The sequence below is a fragment of the Zingiber officinale genome, chromosome 7B (genome assembly GCF_018446385.1).
Source record: "Zingiber officinale cultivar Zhangliang chromosome 7B, Zo_v1.1, whole genome shotgun sequence".
Classification (NCBI taxonomy): domain Eukaryota; kingdom Viridiplantae; phylum Streptophyta; class Magnoliopsida; order Zingiberales; family Zingiberaceae; genus Zingiber; species Zingiber officinale.
This window is the reverse complement of record NC_055999.1, coordinates 115838084-115857439: the sequence shown is the minus strand read 5'-3', so window position 1 is coordinate 115857439 and position 19356 is coordinate 115838084. Positions and strand designations below refer to the sequence as shown.

At 43.9% G+C, this 19356-nt stretch overlaps 1 protein-coding gene across 1 annotated transcript; it reads left to right on the top strand.

Annotated features, from left to right (window-relative positions):
- Nucleotides 1–9468: 9468 nt before the first annotated feature.
- On the top strand, nucleotides 9469–18062 carry LOC122007062. Its single transcript, XM_042562823.1, has 6 exons — nucleotides 9469–9736; nucleotides 13761–14109; nucleotides 14993–15077; nucleotides 15248–15334; nucleotides 15418–15651; nucleotides 17649–18062. The coding sequence occupies exons 1-6, from the start codon at nucleotides 9576–9578 to the stop codon at nucleotides 17720–17722; spliced, it is 990 nt and encodes a 329-aa protein (XP_042418757.1). The 5' UTR covers nucleotides 9469–9575; the 3' UTR covers nucleotides 17723–18062.
- Nucleotides 18063–19356: the final 1294 nt, after the last annotated feature.

The following is a 19356-nucleotide window of genomic DNA, read 5'->3' as shown; positions in this document are numbered from 1 at the left end:
AAAAAAGTCGAGAGTACCCCTACCCCTCAGGATTCTCCGAGGGCCAGCTTGGAAGTTCCGCCGTCCGGCCCTTCGATGACTCGACGACGTCTCAGGCGTTTAGGCGAGCTACCCACCTCTTCTGCTGGCGGGCCATCTCAGAGCGGGCCGAGCGGCCAGAATCTACTTAAAACCGTTCTGCGCCTCCCTTCAGAGGCGTACATGGCTGCCGTCGATCGGCCGGTGTTTCCTGAGCAGATGATCACCCTGACGGGTCCTCTCGCGCAAGCTTGGATAGATGCTCGGAGTCGTATAGCCAAGTTGACTCCCGGGCAGCTCGGCGACAGCAACCTTCAATCAGCTACTGGGATATGGCCCCTCCCCTTCCTTTCTCTCATATTTGAAGTTTTTAACCTGCTCGTGTTTGCTAGCAGAACTGGGTGGAGCAGATCGCCATTAGCGATCGGTTGGCCGAGCTGGAGGAGGAACTGAAGAAACAAAAAACGGCGGGGGATGCCAGGCAGTCGACGGCCGCTCTGGAGAAGGCCAAGAAATCGCTAGAAGCCGAGCGAAAACGAGCTGCTGATCTGGCGAGCAAGGTCGTTCGGCTCGAAGCAATGATTAAACAACGAGACAAGGAGATCCGGACGGCGACCACTCGGAAGCAACAGGCCATCAACGATATGGACCACATGAAGGTGGAGATCCGGGGGCTGGAGCAACGCATCAAGGACCTCGATGCTCTGCTGGCCACCGAAAAAGAGAGCCGCTCGGCTGATCTCCAAAGATTCGATGGGGACTTGAAGGATCTCCAAGCTGCTAGCGACGCTGCCCACGCCGCGCTCAAGGAATATCAAGAGGGGGAGTCGGCCCGCTCGGACGAAGTGAGGAAGGCGTTCCTCCGCTCAGAAGACTTCGGAGAGAAGTTTACCGACAAGATATCCCTCACGTTCGAGGAGGCCATTAAGGCGGCGGTGGGCTATCTGAAGACCAAAGGTCATCTGCCTGCCGAGCTGACCATCCCCGACGAGGACCTGGCGAGCGTGATGGACAACATCCCCGACGCTCTTTTTGATTTTGATGTGTGAGGAGCGTTTCTGTTTAACTTCTTTTTGAATTCCCGCCGTTCGGCCCCGATTATCTGTGTAATGACTTTTTTGGCTTGCATATTAGACAATCTTCGGTTCCTTCCTATTTTAGCGAGAAATTTTTCCCTCGTCCCAACTTTTAAGTGTTTCTTAAAACTCTTCCGCTCGGCACCATTGATGGCGCTCGTTCACTTGTTCGCCTTTTTTAATTCTGATTAACCGTCTATTACTTCGCGCCTCGCCTCAAAGGGGTTTTTGCTGGATTTTCGCCTGGCTTCCCGCTCGGACATTTATAGACGTCGGCTCGTCTTCCGATCTTTATCGTCGGAGCTCGACGGCGCGGATATTTATAGTCGGTCGGCGCGGTTCTCGATTTTTAACGACGGGGGTCGTCGACGCGTCCGCTCGGATTATTTATAGACGCCGGCTCGTCTCTCGATATTTATCGTCGGAGCTCGACGGCACGGTTTTTATAGCCGGTCGGCGCGGTTTTTATAGCCGGTCGGCGCGGCTCTCGATTTTTAACGACGGGGCTCGTCGACGCGGATATTTATAGCCGGTCGGCGCGGCTCTCGATTTTTAACGACGGGGCTCGTCGACGCGTCCGCTCGGATTATTTATAGACGCCGGCTCGTCTCTCGATATTTATCGTCGGAGCTCGACGGCGCGGTTTTTATAGCCGGTCGGCGCGGCTCTCGATTTTTAACGACGGGGCTCGTCGACGCGTCCGCTCGGATTATTTATAGACGCCGGCTCGTCTCTCGATATTTATCGTCGGAGCTCGACGGCGCGATTTTTATAGCCGGTCGGCGCGGCTCTCGATTTTTAACGACGGGGCTCGTCGACGCGTCCCAGTGAGACTACACACCTGGCCGAACGGCTCAGGCCTTCGTTCCAGGCAATAACCTCCCGCTATCACCCTGATCAGCGCAGGGTTTTGGTTTTTCTTTCTGCCACCCTAGTATGCAGCCCGGCCGAACAGCTCGGGGTCTTCAAGTTCGAACGATGCTTATATTCTATACGCAGCCCGGCCGAGCGGCCTGGGGTCTTCGAGTTCGAACGATGCTTATATTCTATACGCAGCCCGGCCGAGCGGCCTGGGGTCTTCGAGTTCGAACGATGCTTATATTCTATACGCAGCCCGGCCGAGCGGCCTGGGGTCTTCGAGTTCGAACGATGCTTATATTCTATACGCAGCCCGGCCGAGCGGCCTGGGGTCTTCGAGTCCGAGCTCCCGGCTCGGATGTGAACCTTACGGCTGAACGGTGAACCGTTCATCGGAGAATGCTCAATGTGTTTTTATCTTTTTGCTTCCTGCATCGCAAGCATATAGGCGACGAAAAAGTATATACATTTATATTTAGCGCACCTGTCACCCAGCGCGGAGAACGTACTCCCGACCGAACGGCTCATGGTCTATTTCGTCGAGCATTTTGGCTCAGATAATTTACCTCCGTTCGAACGGTACGGGGCCCCCGATTTTCGAGCGCTTGGCTCGACCCATATACCTCCGGCCGAGCGGCACGGGGCCTTCGTTTTTCGATGATAATGCCTTGTTTTCGCTCTTTTGACCTTTCATTTCTGCATTTTCAGTAATCAGTCGAAAAATGTACACATGGTGATTTACAGTGATACACCTTTCACCCCGCCCGGTAAGGCTGGAGGTGGTTCGCACTCCACAGTCTATCTAGCTGCCGACCGTCTTCATCCTCCAGATAATACGCGCCCGAGCGGAGCTTTTCGATGATTTTGAAAGGACCTGCCCATGGAGCTTCAAGCTTGCCGACGTCATTGACCGGCTTGATCTTCTTCCACACAAGTTCGCCGACCTGGAATGATCGGGGAATGACGCGCCGGTTGTAGTTTTGCTTCATCCGCTGACGGTATGCCATCAGCCGAACGGACGCCTTCGCCCTCTCCTCTTCTACCAAGTCCAGCTCCATGTTTCTTCGTTCGGCGTTGTCATCATCGTAGCTCTGGATCCGGGTTGACTCAACTCCAACTTCGACCGGAATGACAGCCTCACCGCCATATACCAAATGGAACGGTGTGACTCCTGTTCCTTCTTTCGGCGTCGTTCGGATGGCCCACAGGACGCTCGGCACTTCATCTGGCCAACTCCCTCCCAAATGGTCGAGCCGAGCGCGCAGAATACGAAGAATTTCCCGGTTGGCGACTTCGGCTTGACCGTTGCTCTGAGGATAGGCCACGGATGTGAAATGTTGCTCAATGTCGTAGCTCTTGCACCAATCCTCTAACATCTTCCCTGTGAATTGCCGCCCGTTGTCGGACACTAGTCGGCGAGGGATGCCGAACCGGCAAATGATGTGTTGCCAGATGAATTTTTTAACCATTTGTTCAGTAATCTTTGCGAGCGGCTCGGCCTCCACCCACTTGGAGAAGTAATCCACCGCCACTAGTAAGAATTTCCTCTGCCCGGTCGCCATCGGAAATGGACCCACAATATCCATTCCCCATTGATCGAACGGACATGAGATGGTTGATGCCTTCATCTCCTCTGCCGGTCGGTGAGAGAAGTTGTGATACTTCTGGCATGAAAGGCAAGTAGATACTATCCGAGCGGCATCTGTTTGTAAAGTTGGCCAAAAGTATCCGGCTAAGAGGATCTTTTTGGCTAACGAGCGTCCGCCCGGATGACCTCCGCATGATCCTTGATGTACTTCCTGGAGGATGTAAGCTGAGTCCTCCGAGCTTACACATTTCAGCAGAGGACGCGAGAAAGCTTTCTTGTAAAGCTGATCTCCGATGAGTGTAAATCGACCGGCTCTTCTTCTGAGGAGCCGGGCTGCATATTCATCGGATGGTGTGGTGCCCGAACTGAGAAATTCTATAATAGGTGTCCTCCAGTCTCTTGGAAATGTGAGGCCTTGCATCCGGTCGACATGCGCCACCAGCAGCGTTTTTTCAATTGGTTGCTGAATGGCGACCGGTGTTATTGAGCTCGCGAGTTTGGCTAACTCATCGGCCGCCTGGTTCTCCGTTCGGGGAATCTTCTGAATAAGCACCTCTCGGAAAGTAGCTTTGAGTTTTTCAAAGGCCTCAGCGTAGAGCTTAAGCCGAACACAGTTGATTTCAAAGGTGCCGGAAAGTTGCTGAGCGGCTAACTGTGAATCCGAATAAAGTGTCACCCGACCGGCCCCCACATGCCGAGCGGCCTGCAATCCGGCTATAAGGGCCTCGTACTCGGCTTCATTGTTAGTCGCTTTGTAATCTAGCCGGATGGATAAGTGCATCTTTTCCTCCTGAGGTGAGAGTAGTAATATTCCGATCCCACTTCCGAGCCGGGTGGAGGATCCATCCACATATATTCTCCACATAGCCTCCGGCTCTGGTCTTTGCACTTCGGTCACAAAATCAGCCAAGGATTGGGCTTTAATCGCCGAGCGGGGCTGATATTGGATGTCAAATTCACTTAATTCTGTCGTCCACTTGATAAGCCGTCCGGACGCTTCTGGATTCAACAGCACCCTTCCGAGTGGACTGTTCGTTCGGACAATGATGGTGTGAGCCAAGAAATACGGTCGAAGGCGCCGAGCGGCTACAACCAAAGCTAAGGCCAACTTCTCGAGCCCAGTGTAACGAGATTCAGCGTCTTTTAAAATGTGGCTTAGAAAATACACCGGCTGCTCCTCGCCGCTCGCCCTCACAAGTGCTGAGCCTACAGCATGCTCAGTTGACGACAGATACATATACAGTGACTCACCCACGATCGGCTTGGCCAGCACAGGCAGAGAATTTAGATATGTCTTTAACTCTTCAAATGCTTGGTCACACTCTTCATCCCACTGGAACTTAGTAGCCTTGCGCAGGATCTTGAAGAATGGCAGGCTCCGGTCGGCGGTTCTGGAGATGAATCTAGATAAAGCAATTATTCGACCGGTCAACCTTTGCACTTCTCTTGTATTTCTTGGGGGCGGCATGTCTTGCTGGGATTTGCTTCGATTCCCCGCTCGGTCACTATATACCCCAAAAAACGCCCTCCTTTAGCTCCGAACAGGCACTTCTGGGGATTTAGCTTGACTCCATATTTGCGCAGCGTTCGGAAGGTTTCTTCCATATCCTTGAAAAGATCGGCCGCTCGGACGGATTTGATAAGAATGTCGTCCACATAAACTTCCAGATTCCGCCCGATTTGCTCCTTGAACACCTTGTTCATCAAGCGTTGATAGGTGGCCCCGGCATTCTTCAATCCGAACGGCATCACTTTGTAGCAATATGTGCCGTCGGCCGTTACGATTATCCTCCCAGGCGGGCGGCACTTGATGATATCCTTGGTAGGCGTCAAGCATGCAAATTAATTCGCATAGAGTCCACCAAATGATCTATCCGGCAGAGGATAAAAGTCCTTGGGCATGCTTTGTTTAGGTCTCGAAGTTGATGCAGACCCTCCACTTGCCGCCCGGCTTGGAGACCAATACTACGTTGGCCCCGGGAACTGCACCTCGCGTATGTGGCGGCCTTGAAGTTTTTCTACTTCCGCTCGGATGATGGCATTTTGTTCGACACTGAAGTTTTGTTTTACCGGTCGAGCGTCCGGTCGGACATGCAACTCATCTGCGTCAGGCTTGGCGAAATTCCGTGCAACTCATGTGTCGACCGGACAAAGACATCATGATTTCACTGGAGGCATTGGATCAGCTTCTCCTTCGCTCTTCCTCCGGATCCGAGGCGATAAAGTCGTGGCCTCCGGTTGGGTCGGATGGATCTGAACTTCCTCCTTTTCATCATAAATTAAAGCGGGAGGTTTCTCGGTTATGGCATTTACCTCGATTCGGGGCTCCGAGCGGAGCAAGCTTCTGCTCGGATCATCTCTATATAACACCGCCGACCTGCTAGCTGATCTCCACTCACTTCTCCTACTTTGTCCTCCACGGGAACTTTATCTTCGGTGGAAGGTTGAGACAACCGCTCGGAATTCGAGCGCCGGCCGTCCCAAAATGACGTTGTAGGATGATGGAGAGTCGACCACCACGAAGTTTATTGTCTGGTCCTCTGGCGGCTCCTCTCCAGGTGAGGTGGCTAGCGGATCTGTCCGGTGAACTTCGTTGCCGTAAACCCGTAGGCGGGGTCGTCATGGCGACTCGGCTCGATCAATTTGCACTGATCGAACGTCTTCTTGAATATGATGTTGATCGAGCTCCCTGTGTCAACAAATATGCGGTGAATGGTATAATTTGCTACTACCGCTTTAATGAGCAGAGGTCGGGCACTTCTACTCCTTCCAAGTCCTCGGGTCCGAAAGTGATTTCGGTCCACTTGCCCGCTCTTGGCTACAGCCGACCGCGTGGATCTGGAGCTGCCGGACGCCTTCGGCTCGATTGGTCGGCCCGCCAGCTATAACGTTGATCTCGCCCCGGGAAGTATTGCTCCTGTTTTCCTCCTCCCGAGTGGACGGTCGTGACCGTTCTCTGGACGCCCGGCGATTCTCCTGCCTCGGAGATCGGTGCCGCTCGGGTGTCTGCTGATGTCGTCTCTCGGTGCGGGTCCGGTCGGCTTCATGGGTCCCATGTCTCCTGTCGATGGGAGGAGACCGTCGTTCGGCTTTCCTGGGAACAGGATTGGATACAAAGGGAAGGCTTCGGCAATCCCTCGTGTTATGCGTATCCGTCTGGTGGAAGGTGCAGAACGTAGGGGTCCACCTCTTCTTTGGCTTGGGCCGAGCGGCATCCACCTCTTGTACGTGAGATCTGGCATGGGGGGATCGGATTGCATCGGCCCTCGGTCCTCTAGGGGGCTGCTGAGCGGTGTGCTGTTTCCGCTCGGCATGAGTAGATGCCCGCTCGGCTGGAGCTTCCTTTTTCCGAGCGTCTTGCGCTTCTTCCACATTTATATATTCGTTGGCTCGATGTAGCATGTGATCATAATCTCGGGGCGGCTTTCGGATGAGCGACCGGAAGAAGTCCCCATCCGCAAGGCCTTGTGTGAAGGCGTTCATCATCGTCTCCGAAGTGGCCGTTGGGATGTCCATCGCCACTTGGTTGAATCGCTGAATGTAAGCTCGAAGCGATTCTCTCGGCTCTTGCTTGATGGCGAACAAGCTGACACTTGTCTTTTGATACCGCCGACTACTGGCGAAGTGGTGGAGGAAGGCCGTTCGGAATTCCTTGAAGCTCGTGATGGATCCGTCCGGCAACCTCCGGAACCACCGTTGAGCAGATCCCGAGAGAGTGGTAAGAAAGACGCGGCATTTCACTCCATCGGTGTATTGATGGAGCGTGGCTGTGTTGTCAAACTTACCCAGATGGTCATCCGGGTCCGTTGTTCCATTGTACTCGCCTATCGTCGGAGGCACGTAGTGCTTGGGTAGAGGGTCTCGTAGAATAGCCTCCGAGAATTGGCGATTGGTCCGCTCGGGAGATGAATCCGCCCGGTGAGCTTTCCCTTTTCTGTCATCTCGCCTTGGCATTTCGTCTGAAGAAGAGTCTCTATCTCTCCGAGCTGGTCCGGCTTCAGGGGTGCGAAATAAGGCCCGGTGGAATGCGACGGTGGCTGGAGGTGCTTCCGCTCGGCCACCCGACGCAGATGTTGCTTGTTGCTCCGGCCGTTCGGCCGCTGCTTTCTGTTTTTGTTCAACAATTTTGGCGGCCCTTATCTCGACCAGAGCGTCGAGTTCTTCCCTAGAAAGCGTCACCGTGTGTTGTCGTCCAGCCTCGTCCATTGTTTCTGATCGGATGCAGGAGCGTTCCCACAGACGGCGCCAATTTGATCCTGTCCGAATCGCTGAACCAAGGGACACTGGGCACGCGGCACGCTCCCAATCGTTGGAGTGAACCTTCGGCTGATCGAACGAAGCTCCAGCGATCCTGCACAAAAGTCTAGCCGGGAAGTTCCCGGCGATGATCCTCCGACGCTCAAGTCAGGTAAGTGGTGAAGAAAGTGGCTGCCAAATTTTTAGAGAACGCGTACCTTCGGCGAAGTAATAGCCTCTTTATATAGGATGGAGAAGGAACTGATGCACGTCTACCGAGGCGCGTACGTGTCAGCAGCCCATACCATGGTATGCACTTGTCAGAGAGCTTACCTGACACCATGCTGCCACAGTCGAGCATGTTCTTTGATGTGACGGCAGGACCACCCGTTGTCAGACTAGAAGTATGGCATAGCCATACGACTTGACGACTGTCAGCAGATATCCCCGTCTTTTACCCACCGTCTGACTGGGGTGCCCGGCCCGCCGAGCGGGCGATGAACGTCGTCCGGACGAGCTTGATTCTCTGCGCCGTCCAGGCGACACTTCCTTCCGCTCGGTCCTTACGCACTGTTTTATTTGAGCGTCGGAACCCTGGTCCCTACCAGGGTGCCTTTTACTATCAGATTTCCCTTTCTTCTGAGTCCGGTCGGCTTGCCCTTTTCCGGCGAACCACTAGATCCTTTGACCTACCCTCAGCGTTGACTCCTTATGGGATTCCGGATTTTTACTACCGGATCAGTTGATATAGCGTGTAGTGAAAAATAATTGTTTAAATTTAATAAAGTGAATTATTTATCCTAAATTTTAGATATAGTGATAGAAAAACTAATGTGGGTGCTCTTATAGAGAAAGAGAGGAGTTTTGAGTTATGATAAAGGACGTCCAGTTATTATCTAGGTACTCACAATTTGATTCCCAGCTATGACGCATTTGTAAGAATTTTTCTTCAAATAAGATGTGCAACCAATGAATGTTGAGCTTCTGATTTGCTCGACTTGAGTACTTCCTGATTTACTCTAGTGGTCGGTGGGAAACTTTCGTAGAACCGAGCCGTGTAGCAGCTTATCTGCTACAACATGTAGCAACTTATCTGTTGCAATGTGTAGTAGCTTATCAGTATTAGCAGTTAAAAATATGGATGATCGTGAATCAGATTAATTTGATTATTAAGATAAAAAATATTTGACCCTATTAAATTAGATAATATAATATTATCATCCTGTATTCAGTTCTATATTTTTGGTTCGATTTAGATGGGTCTGCTCACCACTATTACAAATTATGCATTTCGGATAGTTTAAAAAACCCACGTGTCACTTCATTTAACCAAAGATAATTTGGATTTTAAAAAAACTGACCTTGAATTAATTCAACATTGCTAATATACAATTTTTTACAAACTATTCAATTTTTACAATAACTAAATCTCATCGCCATGCCATTCATATGAGGTTGTTACTTTTCGTATTGTTGACGTGGCAAGGGACCATCCATGGGTGAGAGTTGGGTTAATCGCAACGGGCACTTTAATACTATGCCTTCCCTTGGGCCCGCTTTGCCTCGGATCGTATAGAAAGTCGGGTACAAACTCGTTCATCTATCTTCAATACGCAACGTCCGTTTATTATCTCTTCGAATCCTACCCGTTAGATTGTTTTGACAGGATCTTAACCCTAATGACGGTCGCAATCCTCCTGTCAGTTCTCCGGTTCGAGGAAGAGGAGGAGTTGCGACCCCTGGGGGAGCGTCGCTGCTGAAGGGATCGAGAGGGATCTGCCTCTGGCGATCGGGGAGCAATGGCCGGGATCGCTATCCTGCTCGATTTGTGGAAGGGAAACCCTGGGCTATCCACCCAATCCCACCACTCCTACAGTTTGTTCTCGGCCGCGGTGGCCGCGTCAGCGGCGGCGGCTTCCATCTCCGCTGGGAAGCCTTTTGCCTCTCGAGCATTTTTTGGGTGAGTTTCCATCTCAGCAGAAGTTTTGATCTTCACTATGGTATCTGGATCAGCTGTTAGCAGAAAGATCATTAATTTGTTCGTGATAGGACATTAAGGTTCTATTGTTTTTGCAGTGTTTTGTTTATCAGATCGAGTTGAGCACGTGGAAGATGTGGCAAAATTCTTCCTTTTGGCATTCTCCCTATTTGACTTTTTTTTTTAAATCGAAATTGTTGCTGCTAAATTTGTGCCATCTTAAAAAAAAATTGTTTGCTTTCTATTTACATTAGCATCGGTGAAAAAGTCGCTTCCTTCTTCTGATAGACAAATGACCATCAGAATTAAGGTATATTCATGAAGCATTCAACGTAAACGAGCCAAAAATTTAGTTATTTGGTGCATTGTGGGATATGAAACAGCCTATTGCAAAAAGTAAGGTAAGACTGCGTACAATAGATCCTTCCCCGGGACCCCGCATAGTGGGAGCTTCGTGCACCGGGCTGCTTTTTTTTTTTGGTGCATTGTGGGATATAGCAAGAGAAATCTTGTCTCCTCCATCTGCCTGACATATTTTGGAGTATAGACATTGTAATAAGATATGTACGCATGTCCTTCCACCTACTTTCGTTATCCTCAATTCTATTCCGTTCTTTTTTCGTCCTTTTAGTTTCAGGCTAAATTAGGAAGAAAATGGGGAGGAATTAATTTATGCAATTTTGTTAAGTAAACAAAATGAATGGAATTGAGTAGAACTATGAGATTTCAATTTATATATTTTCTTTTCCTTTTACTTTAACTATTTCATTTCCGTCTTATTTCCTCTACTTCATATGCACACATACCCAACATTAGCTATGATGAAGGGTTCTACTTATCTTTGGCTCACTTTTAGTCATCTTGGTGGTTAAGCATTAAACTTGGTGAAGAAGTAAAATTTGGCCTTTCTCAAGTTGTCTAGATTAAAAATTTTGATTTGGATCGTGGGGCAAAATATTCAGACTTTGTGCTTCTTTATTATGCCTTCAAGTGATAAAATTAGGGAAAGGTGAGAGATAGGGGTCTCTCTCAATTCCTCCTTTGGCTCCAAAGATAGAAAAATGGATAGTTGACATAGAGAAATGTTTTAAAAGGCAGTTTCAAGTGGTATATGGTCCATCTAGTGTAAAATGCCTAGGCGGTAGATGGAGACCTAGGTGAAGACCTAGGTCATCAATATTAAAATAATATTAGAATAACATAGATTGATATTAACATTAGAAATTATTAATATATATCTTTAATAGAGTCTATCAATCAACATAAGTTCTCAATTACAACATAACAAGTCATAATTCTTTCCTAACACATAACAGCTACGTAACTCATCATATTTCACACTGCAATGAAGGAAGCATATGACATAACAGAACATATAAATAAATAACAATGTATATTGAATCAAATAAGTCATAAATAAACATAAAAATCATAAATTCATATTGGCACATTGCAAGAAAATGTACAATGTTATATAACATAACAATCAAGTTAGTTCAAATTAGTATCTTGCTATGATACCAAAATATATATATATATTAGTGACATGCTACTATCATGTAACTTCTTAACAATCAAGTATAATCCTTTCCGGTAGAAAAAATATCAAAATAATTGGCTTTTCTAATGAACCTGCTTCAACTTCCTGCTTGGACCTCCCACCAGGACCACCTAGGTTGCTTAGGTTGGCCACTTGGACTACCTATGCTGGCTATTGGAACCACCTAGAATGGTTGTCTAGATTGCCTAAGCAAACTTCTTAACAACTTTTTGAAACATCCACCTAAAGGGAACAACTTTTTCACTAGATGAAGTATTTTCCTTACATTTCTGTGTAGGTGGTGTCAAGGAGGTGGGCATAGACTGCTTTTTGGAACTATGACATAGAGGTTAAATAACAAAGCGAGATGTGTAAATGCATTTGGGCTAGAACCTATTCCTTGCTTTGGACTTACTCTTGAAGTATGGAGTGGAAGAGGATGAGAGATGATGAGTGACCTAATTTTGATGTGTCCATCAAGAAAGTTTAATGTTACAACGAGTTTGTGTCATAGAGAATTATGCTTTCCCCTCGATGCCTTGCCTCATTCATTGACATGGGGTGGTCTGGAGTCAATTGGGTGCTGTCCATTTAATCAAGACCATAGAATTAATTTCAGTTTGTATTGCTTGAATATGGTTGTATTTAGCATGTAGCCCAATCCTGTGAATTCCTACTATTCCTTGTGAATTCCTACTATTCCTTTCTCTTCATGTTCATTTAGAAAACAATCTAAAGTTCTCAATTGTCAGACCTACAACCAGAAGGTGCTACTTGAGGTCAACTATTGCTAGTATCCTGGATTGGATATCGAACTCATGATGCATGACAATATCCATGTTAGTTCTACCAAGGACTTCTGCTAATGAGTTTCTAATAAAGAGTTTTGAAACTAAGGCATGAATTTATCTGATTTGCCCATGTTCACATGTTTCATTCACATTAGATTCAATGCTGGAGGCGAGCGTATTCGCCTTTTGCCACAATTCACATTAGATTCAAATTAGGCAGCACAAGACAAACCATATAAGATCACCTCATCACTTCCAAAGAATTTATGGATGTTGTGATTAATTGAAGGGCAACCGGTGCACGAAGCTCCCGCTATGCGGGGTCCCGGGGAAGGATCCATTGTACGCAGCCTTACCTTGCTTTTTGCAAGAGATTGTTTGCAGGATGTTGTGATTAAGTGAGTCAAATAAAATAGTACAAGAATGATAATATAAGTAGATAGCTTAGAAAATTTGTAATTTTTTGTCTTCTTTTAGTTGTTTTACTCCTGCTGGCTTGGATAACTTGTGCTGGAGTTAATATTACTATCTCATCAAACATTTTATTCCAAAATCACTTGAACTTACTATCAATTGCAACTAATTAGACTTTTTAAAAAATTTGCTTCATTTTTTTCCTTTTTTTTAATGGCCTCGACAAGGTTAAAACCCCTAGGGTGCGTTTGGTTCAAGTTATCATGTATAAGGTTATGGGGAATAAAACATAATCAAATATTGTTTGGTTCAACATAGATAATGCAACAAAAACTTGTTTGTTTGAAGATTTTAGTGAATAACCTAATTTAATATTTTACTGTATGACCCTCAGTCACAAAACCAACCATATATATATATCTATATATATATATATATATATATATATATATTATTTAAACTCTACGTTTTTTATATGTTTTTTTTTACTTTTTTCTTTTTCACATTTTTCTTTATTTTTATAAGGGTTTTTACATTTTTTTTATTTTTTTACATTTTTTAAAAATTTTATTACGTTTTTTATTCTTTTTATTTTTAATTTTTTAAAACTTTTTTTTTATTTTTTTACGTTTTTTTATTTTTATTATTTTTTAACATTTTTTTTAAAAGTTTTTTTTACGTTTTTCTCTTATCGGAGAGTATTTTGGTAAAATTTTTTTGTTAATCCCGGAATCAAGAAAAACTTAGGTTTTCTGATTCCGGATTGCATGCCCTTTTTGCTGATGTGTCGGGTATGGAACATTACTCGGGAATCATCGATTACCTAAACCAAACAGGGTTTTCGTTGATAACCTTGGATGGATAACCAAGTTATCAAGGATAATCCCCAACCAAACGCACCCTTAAGGTGATGACCTACAGATCATATGCGGGTTTGACTGTTATGGCTGGAGGAAATTCAATCTTGGGATGAACCAACCTCAGAATATGCAAGATGTAGATTGCTAAACATTGTCCCTCATCAATTTTCTTGACCTGTCTTTAATTATCAACTTCTCTGGTGGTCCTTAACAGCTTCAATATGCTAGGTTGAATGCTGAAATTTCTTTTCGGCAAATGGCGTATGTTTTAGTTGCATGATTCACCCTACTATTGCTCTTAAATTAATAGTACTATTAAAGGAATTTGATTTTTGCTCATTCAATTTCACATGAATAGTATGATCATTCAGCCCAATGACCTCTATATATCAACTTTTCAGTTATTATGGACTCCCGATTGCTCATTGTGATGCTGGTGCTAGTGCAACATGGAATGAGGAGAACATTTCTAGTGTTGAAAGTGATATTGCTTCTGAAAATATTTATCCAGACTCTTTCAAGTATGGGGTGAAAGAGTATCCTATAGAGCTTAAACCTCTGTTTTCAGCATTCGGTCTTAAGTCTCTTGCTGTGACCTCATTGAGATCCTTTTTGTTGTTTTATTTACCTCTATTGGAACCTCGCCTCCCTATGGAAGAGGATGATGATATCCTACATGAGGCTTCAGAAGAAAAACCTGTAGATTTGGTAACTCCTTTACAGAACTCGTTGAAACAAATTATTCGTGAGGTATGTATTTTAATTTTCTTTATATCTGTATGTGGAAAACCTGTGAAAATTTTTGAGAGAGGTTTTTAGATTTAGAAGTTAGAACTACAAAACAAGTAATTTTACGTGTATTTAGATATTTTTATCATTGAGTATGATTATTGCATACTTAGCTGTTTGTTTCTTGTAGACTTACTATATAGTTTATTAGTATATACGGAAGAACATAGAAATTTTTTTATATTGGTTGAAAAAATGTTACTATTAGATGAAGTTATATGTGAATAATGTGATGCCTCAAGTTAAATTTATTCTTAAGCACTTGAACATTTTCAAGTTTAAAACCTCATGCTCTAGCTTCCATCATCCATCAACATTGGTGCTACTGGTACCAGATTTTACTATGTTTGAGAGAACCACCGAGAAGATTAGACTATATCTATTTTTGATAAAATAAGAGACCGCATTCTAAAATTTTAAAATTAAATATATTAATATATGCAACTTGTATAATATTTTCTTGGATATTGTGCATGTAATTGATCTTTTCCTTTTAGTCACTGAAAATTCTTTAACAGTAGGATAAGATTGCATATGCTAACTCTCCTACTACACAATTTCTATAAACTTGAGCATGGGGCTGATTCTCTGTTCATACTTGTAGTTCTTCTGTTAGTATTGCTATCCAATATCAGTTTGGAACAAGATTTCCTTATGATGGACTAATTCATCAATGTGAGATTTATGTATTAGCAGTCTCCATAATCACCAATTATCCTATTATTTACTGTATACATATGAATGTCCTGATTAAACACCACTCTGTTTAGCTACTTGCGTATCTTGGTTACTGCCAATAGCAACTTTTAGTCCACATAATATAAAATGTCTTCATGCATTTTAGACTGCTGTTGTAACAAGTAGACGGGTATTGGAAAGGTTTGCTGTCCATCGCGTGTCTCAAAGAATGGCATGGAAACTTCTTAAAGGTTAGGACCCTACAGTTAAATCTACACATTTGATTTAATTAAGTTGTTTAAATTTAAAGAATTCAACAGTTTCTTTTAGGACCCTCATTGATTTAATTATCAACCAATTCTCTTGTTGAGATTTTTTATTTTTTTATTTTCACTGCTGACTGTTTTCAGTTTTTATACAGACATTTCTAAATCAGCCAAACGCAAGGCTGAAAGAGGAATGCCAACCACCATTTTTCTTTATAGTGTCAGTAGATCGACTTTCAGGGGTTAGGCTCTTCTTGCCTTTTATTTCCAGTTAAAGATATTTTTGTTTTCTAAACGATTAGTACCATCTTCTGATTCATGACAGGGCAGTTGCTAGCTGTAGCTGCCACGTGGTTTGTCCAAGTGGTCATTGAGGGTTATAGATGCTTTTTCCGTAAGAACATCAGCAACATGGAAGATATAGACAACATTCAAAAATTTAAGCTCTTCAGGAAAAAGATATTTGGCACAACTATTAAATGCAGCGCATCACTAGTCTTTGCATCCATTGGAGCTGGCATTGGTGCTCTTTTTCACCCTTCAACTGGCCAGTGGATTGGTAAGTGAACATGTTCATGCATTAAAATCTACATAAATAATTGTAGAATTTGGGGAAAGAGAAAATATTATATTGCTTGATCATGAGATAACTATCAAATGAGTATATAGAGACTCATGATAAAACCATGAACCTAGAAGTACTAATATGAGACTGATTATACTAGATAAATAGTCTTATATCTCCAATACTCCTTAAGTTAGAGAATAGATGCTATTTATATTTATGTTCAGGTTGCAACATAAACTAGAGAAACCTAAGAAAAAAAATATAGATAAGATATGACTATAATCTCATAATGAATCAGAAACATAATACTCGCATGCTGGAGAAACAAAACTTGAAGAGCTATGAAACACATAGCTAAAAATTCCTGTGGTTTATAATCAACAATGCTTTGAAAATAGTTAGTGGAGCATTCGCGCGGGCAGGTGGTGAGAGGTTGTTTGTTGTGGTGCTTATGTTTGTGTGAGGCGCAGCCATCAATAGGCATTCGGGTCTCGAGCCAAGGTTAGTAGCGGTGACACTTATGTTTACCTAAGGCAATCATCAACTAGCAGTTGAGTTGGGGTGTGAGCAACAGTGGCTGTGCTTGAATTCCCATGAGGCATGGTCGTCAGTAGGAGGTCAAATCCATATGTGAGTAGAGATTGGTAGTGGTGATGCGATTGCATAGTACTTGTGTGAGGCATGGTAATTGATAGATTACCGGGTCATGCTAAAGGGTGATTGTGTTAGTGCCCATATCCTTAGGAAGTCCTTGCCATAAGTGGAGGCTGGTGGTCAGGTTAAGTGCAGGGGCCAGTAGTGGTGGTTCACTCCATGTGGTTCTAGCATATTGCTGTTGTAGGATCGTGAGCAAAGTCTAATATTGGCGGTGATGGCATCCCTTGGAATTCCTCACAATGAGTGAAGGGTTCACTAGCAAGGGATTCCAAATTTGAGATGTGGGCAACTCCCTTAGCTACATAGATTGTCAAACTTGCTCTTGATGATAAAGTCGGTCACATTAGTTGCAGGAACAACATGGCATAGTTGGCTTGCATCTGGTACGACTACTTAACGTCAATGGTCATTTCCTTTGACGTACAATGAGTTGCTCCATCTTGTGGTATTATTTTTGGAATTGACCTGAGCCACAATGATTGCGAGCACAACTTGGAACTTAACATTGTTCACAAAGGAAGCATCCCTTGTCAGTCTTGTACTCTTTAGATGTCTTGTCTACAATCGGTGCCATTGGGTGGCATCACAGAGAAGAACAACATTCATCTAGTAGCAAAGTAGACCACGAGTGAGGAGATCTAGTTGAGGTTGATGAAGGGAGATTCCTTTGCAACTGTGCGTGTGGAAGTAGGAGCAATCACTTATTCAAGGGATCAAGGAGCATATCTTGTGGATGCCACACTAGGCTCCCTCCTACTAGTTACTACTGCAATAGAAGTGCTATTATTGGGGCTCATGGTGGTTTGCAATGATGAGCTTGATGTTGATCAGCACAAGTAGCCCCTCATTCTCACAACTGGGGTGATCATGGATGCTTGCTCGATGGTTGTTTGGCCTCGTGTGATGGATGGCCATCTCACAACTTGGCACCAAGCTTCAATTGTAGCCTGGAGCCTGCCTTCTTACCTCTAAATTATCTCCATTGGTTCCAACATCTGCAATATAATAGTATTCTTACTCAAACCTTTACCGTCAATAGGACATTATGCTCGTAATATATAATACTCCAACCAAAAACCCTGGTGTGATGGATGGTCATGTCGCAACTTGGCACCAAGCTTCAATTGTAGTCTGGAGCCTGCCTTCTTACCTCTAATTTATCTCCATTGGTTCCAACATCTGCAATATAACAGTATTCTTACTCAAAAGTTTACCATCAATGGGACATTATACTTGTAATATATAATACTCCGACCAAAAAACATAATGACTAAGCTATGCATTGACCCTTCGCTAAGAACTATGATTCTTCTTTCTTCAATGTTCTGCAGGCTGTGCCATTGGAGATTTTGCTGGGCCTATCGTCGCCATTGTTTGTCTGGAGAAACTTCATTTGGAAATTTGAAAATGCTGCTGCAGCCGTCCCCACAATCTATTTTGCAATGGAAATGACGCAAGCTGTTGCAGTTGTTGTTGCTTCATTGACATGCTAAACTCTCCACACATTTGCGAGTTTCAGCTCCAGGAATGTCAATAAAAACCAGGTTCTGGTTGACAAGAAACAATTGGTCATCAATGCATTGGTTAGTAATTTGATATTTATAATTCATCATGTAACAAAGAGCAAACATCTGCAGCAAAATCTGGGGTGGTGCTGTTTTTGAAATGTAACTTGAGATGAAACTAGTGTCTTTTAACTGTTCTTGACGAAGTTCCTGAAAGTTTTGGTGTTGATTTCTTAAAAACATCATCTTGATACTGATTTCTTCAAAGTATCATCACCTTGGTGCTGATTTTATGAAAACATCACCACCTATATGAATTTTTGAAAACATACTATGCAAGACCAAGAATGGCTTGAATATGAGACTTTAGGATACGATGAGACTAAGGAGCTCTATAGAAATCTACAGGACTTGGATTGAGTTATATCATAGTTGGCTAAGGTCATCAATTGGTTTTGTCTAAAACTCATCGATATAGACCTAGAGAATTTGGAATTCTAAAACATGAGCATAGAGACTAAGGAGCACTATAGAAATCTACAAGACTGGGATTGGATCCTATTAGAGCTGCATAAAGTTATCTAGAGAATTTGGAATTCTAAAACATGAGCATAGAGACTAAGGAGCACTATAGAAATCTACAAGACTGGGATTGGATCCTATTAGAGCTGCATAAAGTTATCGATGGATTTTGTCTAAAACTCATTAATAAACTTAGAGGATTTGGAATTTTGAACTTAGATATGGAGTGAAAGAGGAGCGTGAAAAGAAGATAGATATAGTGTGCAACTTTAGTTCTATGTCTCCTACATGAAGTTGTGGGCCTGTGTCAATTAACACATTGAATGAATTTTTAGAAACAGATTGTACATGACTAAGAAGACCTTGAATCCTTGACTTTAGAGTACAGTGAGATTTAGTAGCACTACAAAAACCTATAAAACTTGGATTGAATTCCTTTACAGCTAGCTAAGGGCATTAATGGATTTTATCTAAAATTCATTGATGAACCAAAAGGATTTTAAATTCTAAAACTTAGATATGGAGTGGAAAAGGAGAGTGTACGTAGAGAATATAGATATAGTGTGCAATCTTGATTTTTAGCCTCCCACATGAAGTTATGAGTATTTGTTTCGAAAGATTGTGACTATAGTGGTGTTATTAGTACCATTGTGTTAGTGGTGATGGTTTCAAAGAATTAGGACTATTGTGGCGGTGTTTTATAAAGATCAACACCACTATATTGGTGAAATCACAACACAGAAATGTTAATTTCAAAGGATCAAGACTATTGTGGTGCTATTTTATGAAGATCAGTACCACCGTGTTGAAAAATCACAGTGTTTTGTCTTCTAAACCATCACCATCGTGTTTTGATTTCTCTAACACATAGTGCTAATATTTATAAAACAACACCACAATGGTCTTGATTCTTCGAAACCAGTACCACTGTATTGTGATTTCTCTAATACAGTGATATTAATCTTTATAAAACATCGTTATAGTCTCGATCCTTTAAAATAAGCACTCATAA

Bases quoted from the DNA above. Each gene is read 5' to 3' on its own strand.
- LOC122007062 (XM_042562823.1), top strand. From the start codon at position 9,576: ATGGCCGGGATCGCTATCCTGCTCGATTTGTGGAAGGGAAACCCTGGG. The intron at 15,078-15,247 runs GTTAGGACCCTA...GTTTTTATACAG, and splicing joins GGCATGGAAACTTCTTAAAG to ACATTTCTAAATCAGCCAAA. The intron at 15,335-15,417 runs GTTAGGCTCTTC...GATTCATGACAG, and splicing joins CAGTAGATCGACTTTCAGGG to GGCAGTTGCTAGCTGTAGCT.